The sequence below is a fragment of the Labrus mixtus genome, chromosome 3, assembly GCF_963584025.1.
Source record: "Labrus mixtus chromosome 3, fLabMix1.1, whole genome shotgun sequence".
In the NCBI taxonomy this organism is placed as follows: domain Eukaryota; kingdom Metazoa; phylum Chordata; class Actinopteri; order Labriformes; family Labridae; genus Labrus; species Labrus mixtus.
Window position 1 is genome coordinate 7,335,043 of NC_083614.1, and position 16,374 is coordinate 7,351,416.

General features: G+C 38.3%; 2 protein-coding genes across 2 annotated transcripts; one reads left to right on the forward strand and one right to left on the reverse strand.

Annotated features, from left to right (window-relative positions):
- Window positions 1–698: 698 nt before the first annotated feature.
- LOC132956811 (basic immunoglobulin-like variable motif-containing protein) lies at window positions 699–8,764 on the forward strand. The gene is made up of 10 exons (XM_061030462.1): window positions 699–875; window positions 1,239–1,777; window positions 3,032–3,161; window positions 3,304–3,399; window positions 3,483–3,587; window positions 3,672–3,766; window positions 4,626–4,758; window positions 5,575–5,658; window positions 5,743–5,839; window positions 5,939–8,764. Exons 2-10 carry the CDS (start codon window positions 1,300–1,302, stop codon window positions 6,224–6,226), a joined length of 1,506 nt encoding a protein of 501 aa, XP_060886445.1. The 5' UTR covers window positions 699–875; window positions 1,239–1,299; the 3' UTR covers window positions 6,227–8,764.
- zgc:172121 (uncharacterized protein LOC337599 homolog) lies at window positions 8,594–15,804 on the reverse strand. Its single transcript, XM_061030493.1, has 8 exons — window positions 15,672–15,804; window positions 13,964–14,031; window positions 12,600–12,772; window positions 12,408–12,511; window positions 11,453–11,614; window positions 11,165–11,370; window positions 8,988–9,067; window positions 8,594–8,892 (listed from the first exon to the last, which is right to left on the reverse strand). Exons 1-8 carry the CDS (start codon window positions 15,774–15,776, stop codon window positions 8,804–8,806), a joined length of 987 nt encoding a protein of 328 aa, XP_060886476.1. The 5' UTR covers window positions 15,777–15,804; the 3' UTR covers window positions 8,594–8,803.
- Window positions 15,805–16,374: the final 570 nt, after the last annotated feature.

The window sequence follows — 16,374 nt, forward strand, 5'->3', positions numbered from 1 at the left end:
AATAAATATATGAATATATTTATGTATTAATTTTTATATGAATTGTTGCATTTATTTATATATATATTTATTGATGCATTTATTTAATTATTTATTTATTTATACTTTAATCATTTTTTGTCCCTCATAGGCAAGGAGGACCTGCTGCTATATAAATAAACCTTACTTAGCCTACTTACTTACTTACTTACTGCTTCATTTGTCATAGTCAAAATACAAACAAATAGATATAGCACATTCCAATAAGCTTTTAATGAGTTTCTCTGTTACAAAAACGGTTCACCTGTTTATGTTATGGTAGCTCACTCAACTTGGAAGTTGCGCAAAGGACTAAAAAATAGTTTTTTTTCCAACATTTCTGGTTAAACGTTACTATGGCAACAGTTTGTAGGCTCCTTCAACGCCGTAAGAGGGTCGTGCAATTATAACTGTTTGAGAATATTAGTGACCACACTTTACCTTTAGTCTGTGAAGTAGCCTACACTTTGAAGGGTGACAACTGCAGGATCATCCGATGGTTTACTCCAACACGTTGATGTGATTTGATAAGTCAAAGTTAATACAAATATAATAAACAAAACAAAAAAAAAATCAGCATCAAGAGGGAAATGTAGCCGGTATTTGATCTCAACATTTTCACAAGGATTTTTATTTTCTTATCCAGATTTAATTCTTTTTGCCCCCCGTTACTCCTAGAATGGTACAGCCCGACCAAGCTGCACAGGAAGTGGAAACGAGTTAAGAAGACATCTCGGCGTTACAATCTATCTATTTTATGATGCCCTAAACAAATATGCACCTCAATTCAATGACTTTCGGTTAGCTTGTTGTTTTTCCAGTTTTCTGCCCTGTTTGGCTCTCAGATACTGCAAAAGGTAAGATTTAAAAAGAGATAACGGAACAGCTGGGCGTGTTTGCATTTGCTAACCACAACACAACACAACACAACATGTAGCTGTGTGTGCATCTCGTTCATCTCCACTGTAGGCTGTTTGATTTACAGGTGAAATGTTAGTTAATGTTCATTAAGACCAAAGCTAACTAAAGTCGAGTATTACAAGACATCCTGAGTTTATAATAGGTGATGTATTGTAGGTTAAAGATAATGTTCATGATCCTCTCTCATTTGTACAAAACGCACAGAGATCCTTAATGTGATCAGATATTTGTGTGTTGGCTCTTCTGTCATCCTCTCATATTTCTGTAGTTTCTTATTATGCCTGTCCTCTGTTCCCCAGGGGGAAAAGACTGCTATAAATCCAGCATCACAGTCATCCGTTATAGTAAAGTGGCCATTCAATGCCTAACACATCAGAAGGTCAAGGAGCAAACCTCTCTGGGCCAGCAGAACCGTCAGGGCTGCAGAGGCCTCCCGATGGACAAGAGGAACACGGTCTGATGAGCGCCATCATCCGAGATGCTGCCAGAGTAAGAAGGGCTTCCAGTGCTGAGCTGCACCTGCCCTGGACCTGCCCGGTCACACACTCCCGTGAGAAGTTCTACACAGTCTGCTCCGATTATGCTCTTCTCAACCAGGCTGCTTCTGTGTACCGACCCCCAAACACAGCCATGGACCGGTTGACGGGTGATGGCCCTTCGCTGCTGAAGCCCAAACCATCTACTGACTTCAGTGCTGGCCAGTCTGGAGGGAGCCATGCAGGTTCAGACGGGGACAATGACATGATGGAGGTGTCCTGTTCCAACACTAAGCCTATCTTGGCCTGGGAGATTGATACTACAGACTTCAATGCTGTGCTCACAAGAAAAACAAGAACAAGTAAGAAAAGCACATCATAGGAGCCTGTTTGATGTCTGTATACAGGTCGAAATAAAAGTTAAACTTGCTCAAACATGCACAGTATTGCTTCACTCAAAGCTGATGTATGTAGTAGTGTTCTCATAATACTCGATTTTAAAGTATTCAATGTAACTAGTAAAAGCCAAATGATATTGATACCTGTTTTGGTACCACAGCAACAAAAAAACAAGGTCCGTGGCATCAGATATTGTTTAAAGTGTCATTTTTAATGACCTAAAGATACAGGCTAACTCCTGCACACTGTTGAAACAGCTGAAGCACGTTGGCAACATTTTGGAAGTCCAGACTATGCCAATGTATTTGAATAATTTAGACAGTGCTCTTTGTCCTTAGCTCACAGTAGCTGTGGGTAAAAATATGACAGGAGATTATTAATATTTTTATGCTTTGCTACTTTTAGACACTATCTATTAAAACGACATCAGTTGAATCATTTTAAAACACATCTTATTGAAAAGTACTGAATTTTGACAACCCTACAATGAAGTATTGAAGAGAATAGAATTATATTTTAGTATTAGTATTTAATATTATTATTTATTGGGTAAGTATGTAAAAAATCTACATGTTTTCATGCTATTCCCCCTGCGTTTTTATTTGATTTTTTAAGTTTCATAGTGTCACATATTCAAATGAAATGAGTGAGTTTGTTTGCTTTTTAGTAGTTTGTGTTCTTTTGTCGGATCAGAAAAGTGAACAAAGCAGCCTGCTATGTCAGTGTTTCCATAGATGACACAGATAAACAAAGCTCCACAGGTGTAGTTCAATTGTACAATTTCAATTGTGCAACCTTTTTCTTCTCATTTTGACTTCTTAACTAAAACAAGAGACAAACAGGAAGAAGAGGAGTATACTATTATTCATTTCACATGTAACATGTCAAACCATGAGTAAAGGCTGGACGGGTTAGTTCACTGACTGTTTGGGCAGAGAGTTTTCAACAGTGGGCGATGGGAATGTGGACTATTTGGCCACAATATGTGCAAGGTTGTCCAAGCACTGACAGTAGATTCCTTGTTAATGAGCCGGGCAGCATTTTGGCATCCTACTTCAAGATATTTGTTAAAGACAGGAATTGAAAGAATTCTAACTTTTTGTAGTTTGAACTCACAGAAAAGTATGATTGTAAGTGTGGAATTATGAACCCTGAAATACAATGAAAGATTGTTTGAATTCTCTTTAGTGTGGGCTTTACCTGGGTCTGTTTTTCAGGCAATGTGAAGAAAAGCATGGCCAAGAAAATGAAATCTTCGGACAGATTCAGCCGTAATCTGCAGGACGTCCCTCCTCATGCCTCGCTGGAGGAGATCCAACAGAGAAAAGTACTCGACCTCAGAAGATGGTAATGTAATATTTAGTGTCTTATAGTGGAAACACAGTAAAACCCCATTCAAATCAGGATGTGAGAAAGATCTTAGTTCTCAAATATTTGCAAGCTGATCTGATTTATGGAAGTTTCCATGTGGCATTACTTTCTTCCTCAGGTACTGCATCAGTCGGCCGCAGTACAAGACTTCATGTGGGATCTCGTCTCTGGTATCCTGCTGGAATTTCCTCTACAGCACTCTGGGTGCAGGGAGGTGAGCAGCAAACAATGTCCCTTATCTGATGATTTAATAAAAACACAGCCAGACACACTAGTTATAAGTTTTATTCTTGCCAGCCTTCCACCAATCTCTCAGGAGGAGGCTCTGCAAATTCTGGGTTTTCAGCCGCCCTTCGAAGAAATCAAGTTTGGTCCTTTCACCGGCAATGCCACTCTGATGCGGTAAACAAATCTATCTTTTAAAGAAACCGGTCATTTCTTGAAAATGTTTGCAGCTCAGTAATCAGTGCACGTTTCTTCTCGCAGGTGGTTCAGACAAATCAACGACAATTTCCGAGTGCGGGGCTGTTCCTACATTCTGTACAAACCACATGGAAAACACAAGACGGCAGGAGAGACGGGTGAGTCCCTCGAGGTGCCTGGACAGTCCAGTCTGTGTTGTGAAACATACTGCTTTTCATTTCAAAGCCCGTTTAAACATTTTAGTGAAGCCACAGCGGGGTGCAAGCAAGCAGGCGGGGTTTCCTTTATTTCACCTTAAAGCTCCTATGAGGAGTTTTTAAGCTTGTTATGAAACAGTCTGAAATGAATATCGCTGCATCTATGCATGCTACAAAAAGAAAACAAGACCGTCGACATGAGGATTGACTACTTCCATTTGATTATCTTTAATGGCTGAAATCACTGCCGCAGGGTAGGTGTCAAAGAAAGTGATTAACTACACGTAGAAATTGACTTTATATTTTCCACAGCAAAGTTTCTCAAGTAAGCATGTGTCAGTTAAAATAAAAAGCAGAATGAGGGTTTTGGTTACAAAACACTTCTTCACATGCAGAGGACAGAATCAGCAAAAAGCTGAAAGGTACCCCTTTGTCTGCAGGGTTCCCTTAAATTCACACTTAACTGAACTACATTGGTCTTGTATTGTAAATTTGATTAACCAGCAAAATAACATCTACCACTGCATGATTCATTTATATCTGGAACAAGAAATACATAAATACATTTTTTTTACCCCAAATCCTCCTGATTCTATTTTAAATTATTGTATGGACTTAATATAAATAGAAATAATTATGACCATTATTAAAGGGAAACTTCATGTAGAGAGACAGGTATGTGTGTGTGCAGACCTGGTTAGGTGAGCTGCACACACACACACTCGACCTGTGTGTTATCACACACAGGTCGAGGTTTGCAGTGTGGTTCAGTGTTCACAGAGAGATGAAACAGAAGTGAAAAGCACTCAAATCTTTTCAGCTGAAGGAGCGCTGATGAAACTAACCCAGGGGCTGAAGGATGAGTCCATGGCCTACATTTACCACTGCCAGAACCATTACTTCTGCCCAGTGGGCTTTGAAGCGACACCACTCAAAGCAGCAAAGGCATACAGGTAGGTCACATCACTTAGATAAAAAATGAATTCCTTTTATTATTCATTTCATTATGATTTAATCCATTCTAAGTATATTAAAAAGTCTTTGAACAAGGCAAACCAGTAATGTTCACAAGCCTGAATGATATGAGAAAAGTATGTGATGTCTGATGTACATTTTATTCATTTAATACTTTTTAAAACACAACATTGCAAAGTCCTTTACACCTTTAAAAGAGAAAGGAAAAACAATGCGATCCAGATATACTTACAGACATGCAAACATCCATGTTCACAATCAAGTCGCACATGGGGGGAAGACATCAGACCAAATTGAGCACGACGAGAAATAACAACGAAATTTCAACAGGAAGAGTTATTCAAAGTTTAGCCTAAAGAAGTGCTTCCTTCTAAAAGAAGCCACAGCCTCAGCACAACTCAGTTATATATACAGTACCTATATCCTTTCATACAGGTCTGGAGCCAACATGGCTTCACAGAGAAATGTTGAAACAGCACAGCCCAAAATGTTAAAAAAACAACAACATAGAAACCAAATAGATAACATTAATAAAAGAGTCTTAAGGGAGTGTGTGTCCAGAGTGTGAGGGGGTTATCCACAATCTCACTTGCACACCTTGGGGTCCTTGAGGCCAACAGATCATGGAGAGGTGGCAGATTGCAGCCAGTCACCTTCAGAGGAGAGCGCTTGCTTCGCTGCAGCCCGTCCTTGTTCTTGGCAGTGGCAGCGTGGTGATGAAGGAGAAGTTAATCATTGACTTGACATTTTATTTCAACCTGTATTGATCAGTGTCTCTCTCTGTTTGTGCAAAGGGGCACTTTACCCACAAATGAAATGGAGTACTGGATCCTGATTGGTGAACCCAGTAGGAAACATCCAGCTATACACTGTAAAAAGTAAGCTGTGTATTTTTTTAGTGTCTGTCATATGCTATGATGAGTTGTAGTTGAGCTGTCTGTCATGAAGCCTCTCTGTTTCAGATGGATGGACATTGTGACGGACCTGAACACACAAAACCCAGAATACCTGGACATCCGTCACACAGAGAGGGGCCTCCAACGTCGCAAAACCAAAAAGGTTTCCCATCTCCCTCCTGTCTTTTTTTTTTTAAAATAAGGTGATTAATGTTTATATTCACGGGTCAGATTAAGACTAAAACAACGTCCCGTCTCACAGGTGGGGGGTAACCTGCACTGCATCATGGCGTTCCAGAGAGTTAACTGGCAGAAACTCGGCCCCTGGGCTCTGAACCTGGAGAACCTGCGACACGACTATCACCACTCCGGCACAGAGCGGGCCCACGCCTCCGACGACACAGAGGACAGGATTTCATCGAAGCGCCTGGCCAACGTGGGACGCTCGCACAGCATGGGGAGCCAGAAAGACAGCAGCTGGAAACGTCAGTCCAACACGGCAGAGTACAGACAGAGGAGCTCACCTGACAGCGACCTGGAGGAAGACTGAACAGGTTTAACAGGACAGACAGACAGAGGGAGGGTTCAATAACAGACATTACAGAGGTCTGCTGTTATTCTTTATTCAAGCCAACAAATCCCGTGCAAAGAACCAAAACCAGTAATGTCTGACTTTCTCGTCATATCTGAGGCACTAAAGCTATTTATACAACTTTAACGTTTTACTTTTTATACCTGCAACTCGTTTCCAGCAGATACACTGCACAAGTGTTCAGAAGCATTAGTAGTTCAATATTAGGCGTTTTCAGACCGCAGGAAGTTCTTTATAGTTCTAGGAACCGTTGGACCGTTTTTTATCCATTCCGCACCGCAGGGACTATGAACTAGACTATGAACTATTTTAGTTCCTAGAACGCTGTAAAGAGGAACCTTTTTAGCTCCTTCTTCAGAGTAGGTACCATGGCGGTGCGAATGCAGACAGAAAAAAGATACCCAGTATGTGTAGTTCTCAAACAACTCTTGCTCCGTGTCTGATCGGGAAATAAAGGATCTAAAATAAAAAGCATACAGTAAAAAGTAACGCCGCAGTGTGGGTCGTACAGAGGTCATTGTCAACAGACAATGTGTTGCCATAGAGACAGGACAGAAGGGCAACGCTTTTCTTCTCAGTGAACAAACGTTTCATACAAGCGCTCCTGAGCGCACAGCCAGTGCTTTTCTGCCTGTAAAAATAAGCTGGGTACGAGGACTTGGGGTGTCGATCGACGAAAAAAAATCTGTTTCTAAACTGTTAAATTACCAACTTTGTTCCCAAGCTAAATGCTAACTTCGCCTGCCTGGTGCTTGGTGCAAAACAGTTGTTGTACACTGTTTTCAGAGATTTTTCAGTGACAAAAGACACCTTCAGCTTAGTAAATAATGAGACTATAAGTGAACAAAAAAAAAAAACCATGATCATTAAAAATAGATATGTAGTCATTTAAAAAAACGACTCAAAAAGCAGAGTGTTGTAATTTTTTCTAAAATGTTACTCAGGAAGTTGTATGTCTTTAGGGACAATATGTCAATGGGGGATTAAAACTCATTTGGTGTTCCAGAGACTTTCTAGAGTGGATAGGACAACACATGGGGGATGAACTAGAGTTAGCTACAATGCAAAGGTGAATAGCTTCAAAGCCTCATGGTATCAGTGAAGTGCTTCTGCAGGTTCAGGCCAAAGTAAAGCTCTGTACTAGTACAGAAAAAGAGCTTACATCAAGTTTCCAATACACACATACTTCATTCATTGTTGGTTGTGGTCTTTCATGGGATTTGTGGATGTAAGGAAAACAGAATATTGACAGATTTGCACCTAAATATACAAATCATGTTTTAGAGACTATCAGATGGAGAATTAACTCGTTTTTAGGATCATGTTCTAGTTCTCATTAGTCTGGCACCCAATGGACAATTAAAACATGTGGATAAGTCTGATATCTTGCAGTTAATTTTGTTTTTGTTTTAGCTGACTAAATTGACTTTGAATGCTAGAATCAATCAGGGCAACCAAATGTGAGACATAGCATCCGGCTGCCAGGATAGAAAGCTAACCTGTCGAGCTCTTTTAGTACTGATGTGATCGCAGTTTCACAATGTTTCACATCTGCAGCAGCCATCTTTGTAGTTTTGGCCCTAAACCCTACTCAGTATAAGAAGCACTTGTCTTTGGACCGACCTAAAGTAGGACAGATGTAGAGTCTGTTTTCTTACAGATTTCTTCTGACACTTTTGTGTTTTTTTTTTTTTTTGCAGTAAGATACATTAACAACTCAGTGAACATATTTGTGTGCAAGATTAGTGTGCCATCCATTTGCATATCCATCTATTTCATTTGTTCGATACAGTGAAGCAGAACAAACATGCAGCTGTGCATGGATAGTTGCTGTGTTTTTAACCTCATGGTTAAAAGTTGTTAGAAGTTGTTCCTGTTATTTTTCCCAACAGACAATGGATGATGTGTTTTTCAGACGAGCACACTGAAGGGTTATTTTCATCTCTTTCCTCTACTCATCACAAACATTTATCTTATTTATACTTCTACAACAAACCACCCGCAGCGATCCTGTAAAAGTGCACATTTTACTCACCCAGCGCTGTCTAAAAACCCATTGGCTGTACATTCTTTTCAAAGACGACACTCCTCCATATGTCATCGTACAGGTGAACCCGCTTGTGTCCAGTGAGGTTTGTTCAGTTCAGTGAAAACTCTGTCCAGTTTCAGTGTTGTGAAAGCAGCTGACATTTCGTAGTGCTTTGTGAAACCTACAATGAGACTGTTACATAGATGATGATCTCAGTTTTTTTAAAGAGCCGAGCTGTACAGAAGTGAAAGTGGAATCCTTCAATCCCTGAAAATCAATCAGAATGTGAAACCTGAGAGAGTCGACGCCTGCATGGTTTATTTTCATGTTTTATTCAGCCACACTTTGTTCTCGTCACGACACCTGCACGGTGCCATTTGTCTTTTGATCCAACATGTTAGTCATGTTTGTGATTTGATGTAGTTGTTTATTTATTTAATTTTACAATAAATTCAGATTTATATGAACTCCTGTTACAGAGGTCTTTCTTTACAACAGTCACATGTTCAGTCCTGTTGCACTGCAGGCGTGCAGCTTCCCTTCAGCTCCTGTCTTAAGTCTGATATGTCAGCAGGACTGATACGACAGCAGCCCCCTGGGAGAGAGGGAGAAAGTCATTAGTATAATATAAAGGAGGGAACAGGTTAAAAAAAACACAAAATCAATACAAGAGAAAACAGTCCAGCTCACCGATCAAAGCAGCTCCTTGTTTCCTCCACGTGTGACTCAGTTTAAGTATTGATGCTGCTGTTTTCTCTGAAGAGTGCCACCTGTGGAGGAAAAAAAGTCAAGATTTCACTAAGCCACACCACAACAACAACAACAACAACATGTCATGTCTAAAAACAAGTGTTCACAAAGTGCACTGGTGGACATCCAGTAGCAAACATAAGAACAAAGCACATGTGCACCAAGACTGAAAGAAACAAAGACCACCAACAACAACAACAACAACAACAACAACCAGAGCAACAATGTCTTTCCGTGTTATGTCATGCTGTGTTACCTTTAGTAGAGTTTAAACATTATTTCTGGTGAAAATTGGGATGAGACACTCTTCTTGTTTTAATATAAGATTTATATTTTTAGTAACTGATTTACTGAGGGGACTCTTTCTGTTTTTGATTTTGTGTTTAAATGTTTTGTTTTGTCTCCAATCGTTTGTTGTTGTTGTTGTTCTGTTTGTTGTTTATATTCTAACATCATGTTACTGTCGGCACTGCCTTGTGTAATTTGCTGTTTGTAACAACAAAAGCCCAACAGTAAAATAACTTGTTTAAAACCCAACAAATATGAATAATTTAAAGAAACTCCCAAAATCATAACAACCCAGAAATAAACAATACTGCTTTAAAACGTGTACTTAAGTTAAAGAACAAAGGTTTAATGTTATTATTTTAAAGTAGTTTTCATGCAGAAAGTCACATTTCAAAGTTTTACATTGTTTTTTTAATCCTATCAACAACATCACATTTATAATATTACCCAAAATGCCCTTCAAGTGCAGGGACTTAAAGGGCTTTTTGAATGTGTAGGTAGAGTCAATACTCATTACTGTATTACACCATACTTTACTTCTATACTGTACATGTATATGACTTTTTTATACTGTGCTCCATTTGATCTTTAAAACTGAATTATATAAACTGATCACATGTTCTGCTCTTAATCTGAAATATTCGGTAAATCGAGTGTTTTTAAAATGCAGCTTTAACCCAAGAAGATAAAAAATGCTTTCCAGGATTCTAAGATAAAACATTTCATAAGAGGAAACATTAAAATTACATTTAACAGACCAAAAAAACAAGACAAGAGTCAACTATAAAAAGTTTGAGAGCATCTGTATCTGATATTTTAAAAAGCTCGAGTAAACAGTATTTTATTTCTAAACTCTGATCATAATCGTCAGTTTGAGCAGACGTCAGGTATTCAGGACGCTCTCCACCAGGTGAGGAGCAAAGACTCTAACAGCTGCTTCACCTGCTTTGATTTGATCCTAGAAATACAAAGTTCTCCTATCTGAAGCCGCGAGGGGTCGGCATGCTTCATAGTGTGCAAGTACGTCAGTTATGTATGAGTTTTAAAATATTATAAGCCATTCAGTGACTAATTCTTTATTTACCTTTTTAAACACTTAAACATAAAGAACCTATAGCTATAGCCAGGTACTGAACATGTTCTATATATATTTAAATTTCACCTTTTTAACCTGGGTTATTCCCATTGAGATATAAAATGCAAAAGATGCAGAGTCGGGTTTTCTGGCACAACTTCACCAACTACCAAGGTGCATGGAGAGTGGTCCAAAAGCTCCAGCAACACTTGTAGTATGAAGATCAACTTTATTCACTTTATTAGACTGATGTGTTTTGTTGCATTCATCAGGGTCATCAAGAAACATCAATGTGTTTCTTTGACCTCTTTCTGCGGGTCTCACAGAGTCTTATAATATAGATTAGTCTATATTACAAGACTCTGGGTCTCATGTAGGACATTTTATTGAAATCTTACACTGTTGAAAAGCTGTTTTTAAAAAAAATAAACCTGACTTTTAATGGTTTTAAGAGCTGTTTAGTACCGACAACTCTAGTAAAGTTTATTTCATGGAATCCATTTTAAACCAACAGAAATTTAAATGTTGAAATCCAAAATAAAACTTCATCATCAGGTCAGTAACTGTAACTGTGTGTCGTCTATACCGGCATGATGATAATAAAGAAAGCTCAACATCTGAACAAACAGCAGAGCGGTTTTGTTGAGTAGGTTCAGATCTTTTGAGCGTCTCTTGAAGTGGATTATGAATGACCTTCCCAGTCCTAAATGTGTTCAGTATTAAAGTATTGAATGTCACTTGACTTTGGACTCACCCCTGCTGTCTGTCCCAATCCTCTCCACTGTTAGGATAAACCACCCAGCTCAGGTCCGGGTTCAGCAGAGACCCGGCAGAGTCCAGCAGCGGCTCCACCAGCTCAGGTGAACAACAGTTCAGTCCGACAGCAACCAGCTGAGGGGATCTGTTAGCAACCTGCACCGCATCCGTGAACAGGCTGCCGTCTGATATATGCTTCTCATCCTGACAGGGTAGAAAACATCAAGTTATTTGACAGGTGACTAATAAATTAGCTGTTGTAAAACTGATGATCAGCTGTGGTTACCTTACAAGAGAAGGCGAGCCAGGCTTTAGAGTTTGGAAACTCTCTGAGCAGCTCCACCAGAGCCTCTGCCTCTTTGATACTGGGGATCGTCTCCAAAGCAACAAGATCGGCTCCTGCTGCTGCTAAACATTCGATCTGAGGCCGGTGCCAGACTTTAAGATCCTTTGAAGAGAGAAAAAAAAAAACACCTCAACCCAATAAATAACTTTTACCTTCACAGCCAATCAATCTGACCACAGATCATCAAAGAAAGAAAAAGTGAAAATCTAGGTACATTAAAAAACTTGAATCAAGGTTTGTTTTTGTCCGAGACATTTTCCTTCCTACAGTTAGACACTTAAAAAAAATGTATATAACCAGGTTGTTGTTGACTTTTACATACATTTAGCAGCAACACACATTTATCTGGGAATCTTTTATTTCTTTAAGAAGGCCAATCATGATTTCTGGTACAAGTAGGGACGGCTGTGGCTCAGTTGGTAGAGTCGGGCGAGTTCTAACTGTAAGGTCAGGGATTCGATCTCCAGCTCCTGCTCCTGTGGCAGGACACTTAACCCCAAGTTGCTCCCACTGCTTCGTCAGGGGCGTATGAATGTGTAGGAATGGGATTAGTTGCTTCTGATGGTCACTTTACATAGCAGCCTCTGCCATCAGTGTGTGACTAGGTGTCACATGCGGTGTAAAATCGCTTTGAGTAGTCAGAAGATTAAAAAAGCGCAATACAAGCTCAAGTCCATTTTTCATTTACTTTTTTAACAACAATATCCTTTTTTTCTATGTGAGATACCCTGAGCTTTTTCATGCTAGATATTTATACTTGAATTTACAGTCCTTGTTCTGTTGGTAGATATTTTTTCTGTAAGTTATATTTTCTCTATTCTGTTGATTTTGACCTTTTGAAGTAATAAGACCTGCATGATTAAATACCCAGTCTTAGCTGTTAGAAGCTACCCACCTCCACACTCATGTCCTTTGCATAAGACCCCGTGTACTCTGATCCGTCGCACAGAAAGGCTCCATATGGTCCCACAGAGCCTGCCACCAAAAGACGTCTCTGCCCTTTAGAGATAAATGAACAAAACTCAATAAAATAGCAACACATATTACAGCTAAAGCCTGTTTCACAGCTTTAAACTCTGTTCTGTACCTGTCGTATGACTTTGAGAGATAAATCTCTCTACGGACTCTCTGGCCAGATGAACTCCAGACATCAGGAGCTCTCTGGCTCGTTCAGAGCTCACATCCAGGTGACTGATGAATCCTGTAATACTCGCCTGGTATGTGGCTGTTGTGATGACATCAGAACCACTGAGGAGATACCTGTAGAAATATCACCTTTTAAATAATTACTACTGTTACCTCTGTACGATTACCACATAATAAAATCTAAACTTTCAGAAGCACATTACAGCTATTACAAAGACAGCCTTCTATCATCTCAAGAACATATCCAAACTCAGGTTCTTCATGACCCAATCTGACTCCGACTAACTGGTCCATGCATTCATATCCAGCAGAGTAGGATTACTGTAATGCCCTCTATGCTGGACTTCCCAAAAAATCCACTCCAACTCATCCAAAATGCTGCAGCCAGAGTGCTAACCGGGACAAAGAAAATAGAACACATCACACCGATCCTAAAAAACCTTCACTGGCTTCCAGTTCACTGCAGAATTGAATTCAAAACATTACTTCTGGTTTACAAAACATTACATGGAATGGCACCTCAATATCTTTCAGACCTACTCACTCACTAAAACCCAATAAGATCCCTCAGATCAGCACATATGGGTCTGCTGAACTTACCAAAAGTCAAGACTAAATCTGGTGAAGGTGCATTTAGTCACCATGGTGCAGTTTTATGGAATAAACTACCCGCTGACCTGAGGTCTGTAGAAACTTTAAGTTCTTTTTAGAGTGGTCTTAAAACATTGCTTTTCTCTTGTGCCTTTGGTTACTAGTTTGTCTTAACCCTAACCCTTTTTTGTTTTGTTTTTGTTTATTATTTTAAATGAGTTTGTATTGTGTTTGTTTATTTTTTTCTTCTGTACAGCATATTGAGTTTAAGTTTGTATGAAATGTGCTTTACAAATAAAATTGAATTGAATTGAATTGAATAATGTGAATACATGCCGTCTGTTTGTCAGAACAGGTGCTCAAGCCTAAACTGGCTTCTCGCCGTGGATCTGCCTTCCCTGTTCTCTTTCTGTCATTCTCTCTTCACACTCTCTTTACTGTTTTCCCCTTTCTCTTAGAGGTTGGGGTCAGGAGTTTAATCACTGGGTCCTTGTTCTTTGATTAGGCATAATTATCTTGATTTTATTTCAAACACCTGTTTATTTCCCTTATTTTTCTGTTCTATTACTCGTTCATTTTTGTGGTTTTTACTATTGTTTGCTTGTTTTTTTGTAAGTTGTTTTAAAAAAGTGCTATATAAATACAGTTATTATTTTTTATTATGTTATTATGTGGACTGATCTTTGCAGCTTTGATATTTTACATGGACCTTACCTGTAGTGGGCGTCTCTTATGGCCTGGGGATTTGTATGCAGGAGCCTGGCGCTCCACAAAGGATCTCCCTTCATGTGTGAAACAAACAAACAGAACAAGAAAAACAAACATTTCAGTTCTTGTTTCTAAAATCTGTTTGTGTTTATCTGATGGATAAATGTGGATAACATGTTTTTTCCATTATTTTACAGATATCTACTATCACTTGGAAAGGATAAATGACATCATATATTTAAAAAATAATCAGCCTTTGACATACTACATGGTGGTATTTTCTAAATAAACATTTGGATAATATTTTTATAATAATTTTGTTTATGATCACTTAAAATATTAGTGGTGTATTAGTTAATTTAGAATATATGCATTAAGTCTCATGGCATAAAAGATGACTTTCTTGAGATAAAATAATAACAGAAGATAATGTTGATGAGTAATCATCAGAGGTAAGAGACCATCTGGCGCCACCTGCTTGATATATTGAGGTGATAGACCCCACTGGATGAAGACCTTTTACTTGTTATGAAGTGTTTTTAAATAATTGTATTATTACTTTGACTTTGCCTTATTTGATTGTCCTTCTATGATTGCCATTTTTCTACTTTAACAAAATTATTTTAGGTCATGTTGTCTTTTTTTTTTCTAGTCAGTTGAAAACCACTGTCAGTGTCTGTTACCATGGAAATCCTTCTAACAGGCCTGTACATTAGTTAACAATCTTAACAGAGTCAAGTTGGTCATGGATCAGTTTCTGTTTTTCACACTTGAATAGCTAACGAGAAAAATCATACACAATCTGTGTAATGCAGGTTTAGGATCTTTGATAAATGCACAAAGACTTATGAGGGTCTGCTCCCTACCGTTTTAACCACTTTTGGAAACGCTCTTTGACAGAAATATTTTGGTCATGTTTGTTCATTTTTATCCAAACATATTTCATTAGGCCTACAGGCTTTTCCTTTTGCAATTTTGTATACTTTTGAGTTTAAGACACAGGACAAATGTACATTCTTTATAATGAATCTTTTATTAGCTAAATGTCCTACTCACAAAAGTAAATTCAATGGCTCTAAGCTGCTCTTTTCAGTATTCAGGAACAACCTCAGTAATAACATGGTCTCCATAAACCTTCAGAGAAGTCTAAAGACTACTACGACTAAGTCAAGACTACTTTTATATCATAGAGTCACTGTAAGTTTTTTATTAAAAATTATTTCTGTCCTGCAGGATTGATGCCCCAACTTATATGAATGATTGTGACACCTTGACCTTAAATCTTTAATTTATTTTTCCATTACTTATCCATCTAACTTCAGTACCTTGTTGTCTTAAGTTACTCCTGTTAACGTGGTTTATTTGTTATTATTTTCCTTTATACTGTTTAATTTTGTTACGACGTATTTTGTCTGCTTTTATTGTTGGTGTTTAGGTAGCTGTATGTGCTTCATATGTATGAACTTCTTTAAGTTTAACCCAATTTAAAAAAAATACCCAGCCTAGTAGTAGTTCATTCTGTATAACTATTCCCACGTTTCATTTAGATTAATTCATAAAGGATAGTTTGAATACAGTGTCTAAAGCCAGTCTGAATCACATGGTCAACACTTAGCTTTATTCACTTTAATTTAGTATGCTGTTGGCATAAATGTAGAAGAGACAATACTGCCAATGTGTGGTTTTATTTATAAATATGTATGTAATGTTTTACCTGTAAATGAACTCCTTGCGCTTCCAGTTCAGTTGCTAGTCCGCCGTCCAGAATTAATGGTCCATCGTCATTCATGTAATGTCTTAGACGAGCAGGGGAACCCATGAAGAAAAGTTATATTGTAGACTGTTAATCACATCAAAAACATACAGCCGATTAGTTGTATCTCTTAACGTCGCCTGAGTAATCAGACAACAAGCTCAAATTGACATTAATACAGTATCATAATAATACAACTCATGGAACTTCCTCACTGTTGTTGTTCCGGGTAAGCGCCGGGGAGAAGTACAAAGGTTGCGTTTAATGTTACTCGAAATTGTGGGATTTACAGGTATTATTACACCAAACAACCACTAGATGACTTATTTGTAACGCTTTATAAACGGGTACGCGTTAAACGTTAACAGTGCAGTTATATATTTGCATAAAACTTAGCTCAGTTTATTAATTAGTGACATCTTGTGACTTTTTTTATTATCCTGAAATGTAAAACTCGTACTCAGACAAAGGTGTGCCATGATTTAAAAATGTTTTTAATGACACATTCAATAAATACGCTCACACTAATCATAGTCACTTGTTAAAATTGAGCCCTTTATACTGTTCCTCTATTATGAATTAATACATTATATGTGTTGTATGCACGATATTTGTTTAGTTTTAAATCTTAATCTTGTAAAGAGGTTAAGATTGTGGTTAGTGA

What these genes read in the sequence shown, in the direction of transcription:
- LOC132956811 (XM_061030462.1), top strand. Translation starts at nt 1,300, where the DNA reads ATGCCTAACACATCAGAAGGTCAAGGAGCAAACCTCTCTGGGCCAGCA. An exon ending in AAAGCAGCAAAGGCATACAG is followed by an intron (nt 4,759 to 5,574) that starts GTAGGTCACATC and finishes GTTTGTGCAAAG; the next exon opens with GGGCACTTTACCCACAAATG. An exon ending in CCAGCTATACACTGTAAAAA is followed by an intron (nt 5,659 to 5,742) that starts GTAAGCTGTGTA and finishes TCTCTGTTTCAG; the next exon opens with ATGGATGGACATTGTGACGG.
- zgc:172121 (XM_061030493.1), bottom strand. Translation starts at nt 15,776, where the DNA reads ATGGGTTCCCCTGCTCGTCTAAGACATTACATGAATGACGATGGACCA. An exon ending in CGCAAGGAGTTCATTTACAG is followed by an intron (nt 14,032 to 15,671) that starts GTAAAACATTAC and finishes TCACACATGAAG; the next exon opens with GGAGATCCTTTGTGGAGCGC. An exon ending in GATTGGGACAGACAGCAGGG is followed by an intron (nt 9,068 to 11,164) that starts GTGAGTCCAAAG and finishes TTTCCTCCACAG; the next exon opens with GTGGCACTCTTCAGAGAAAA.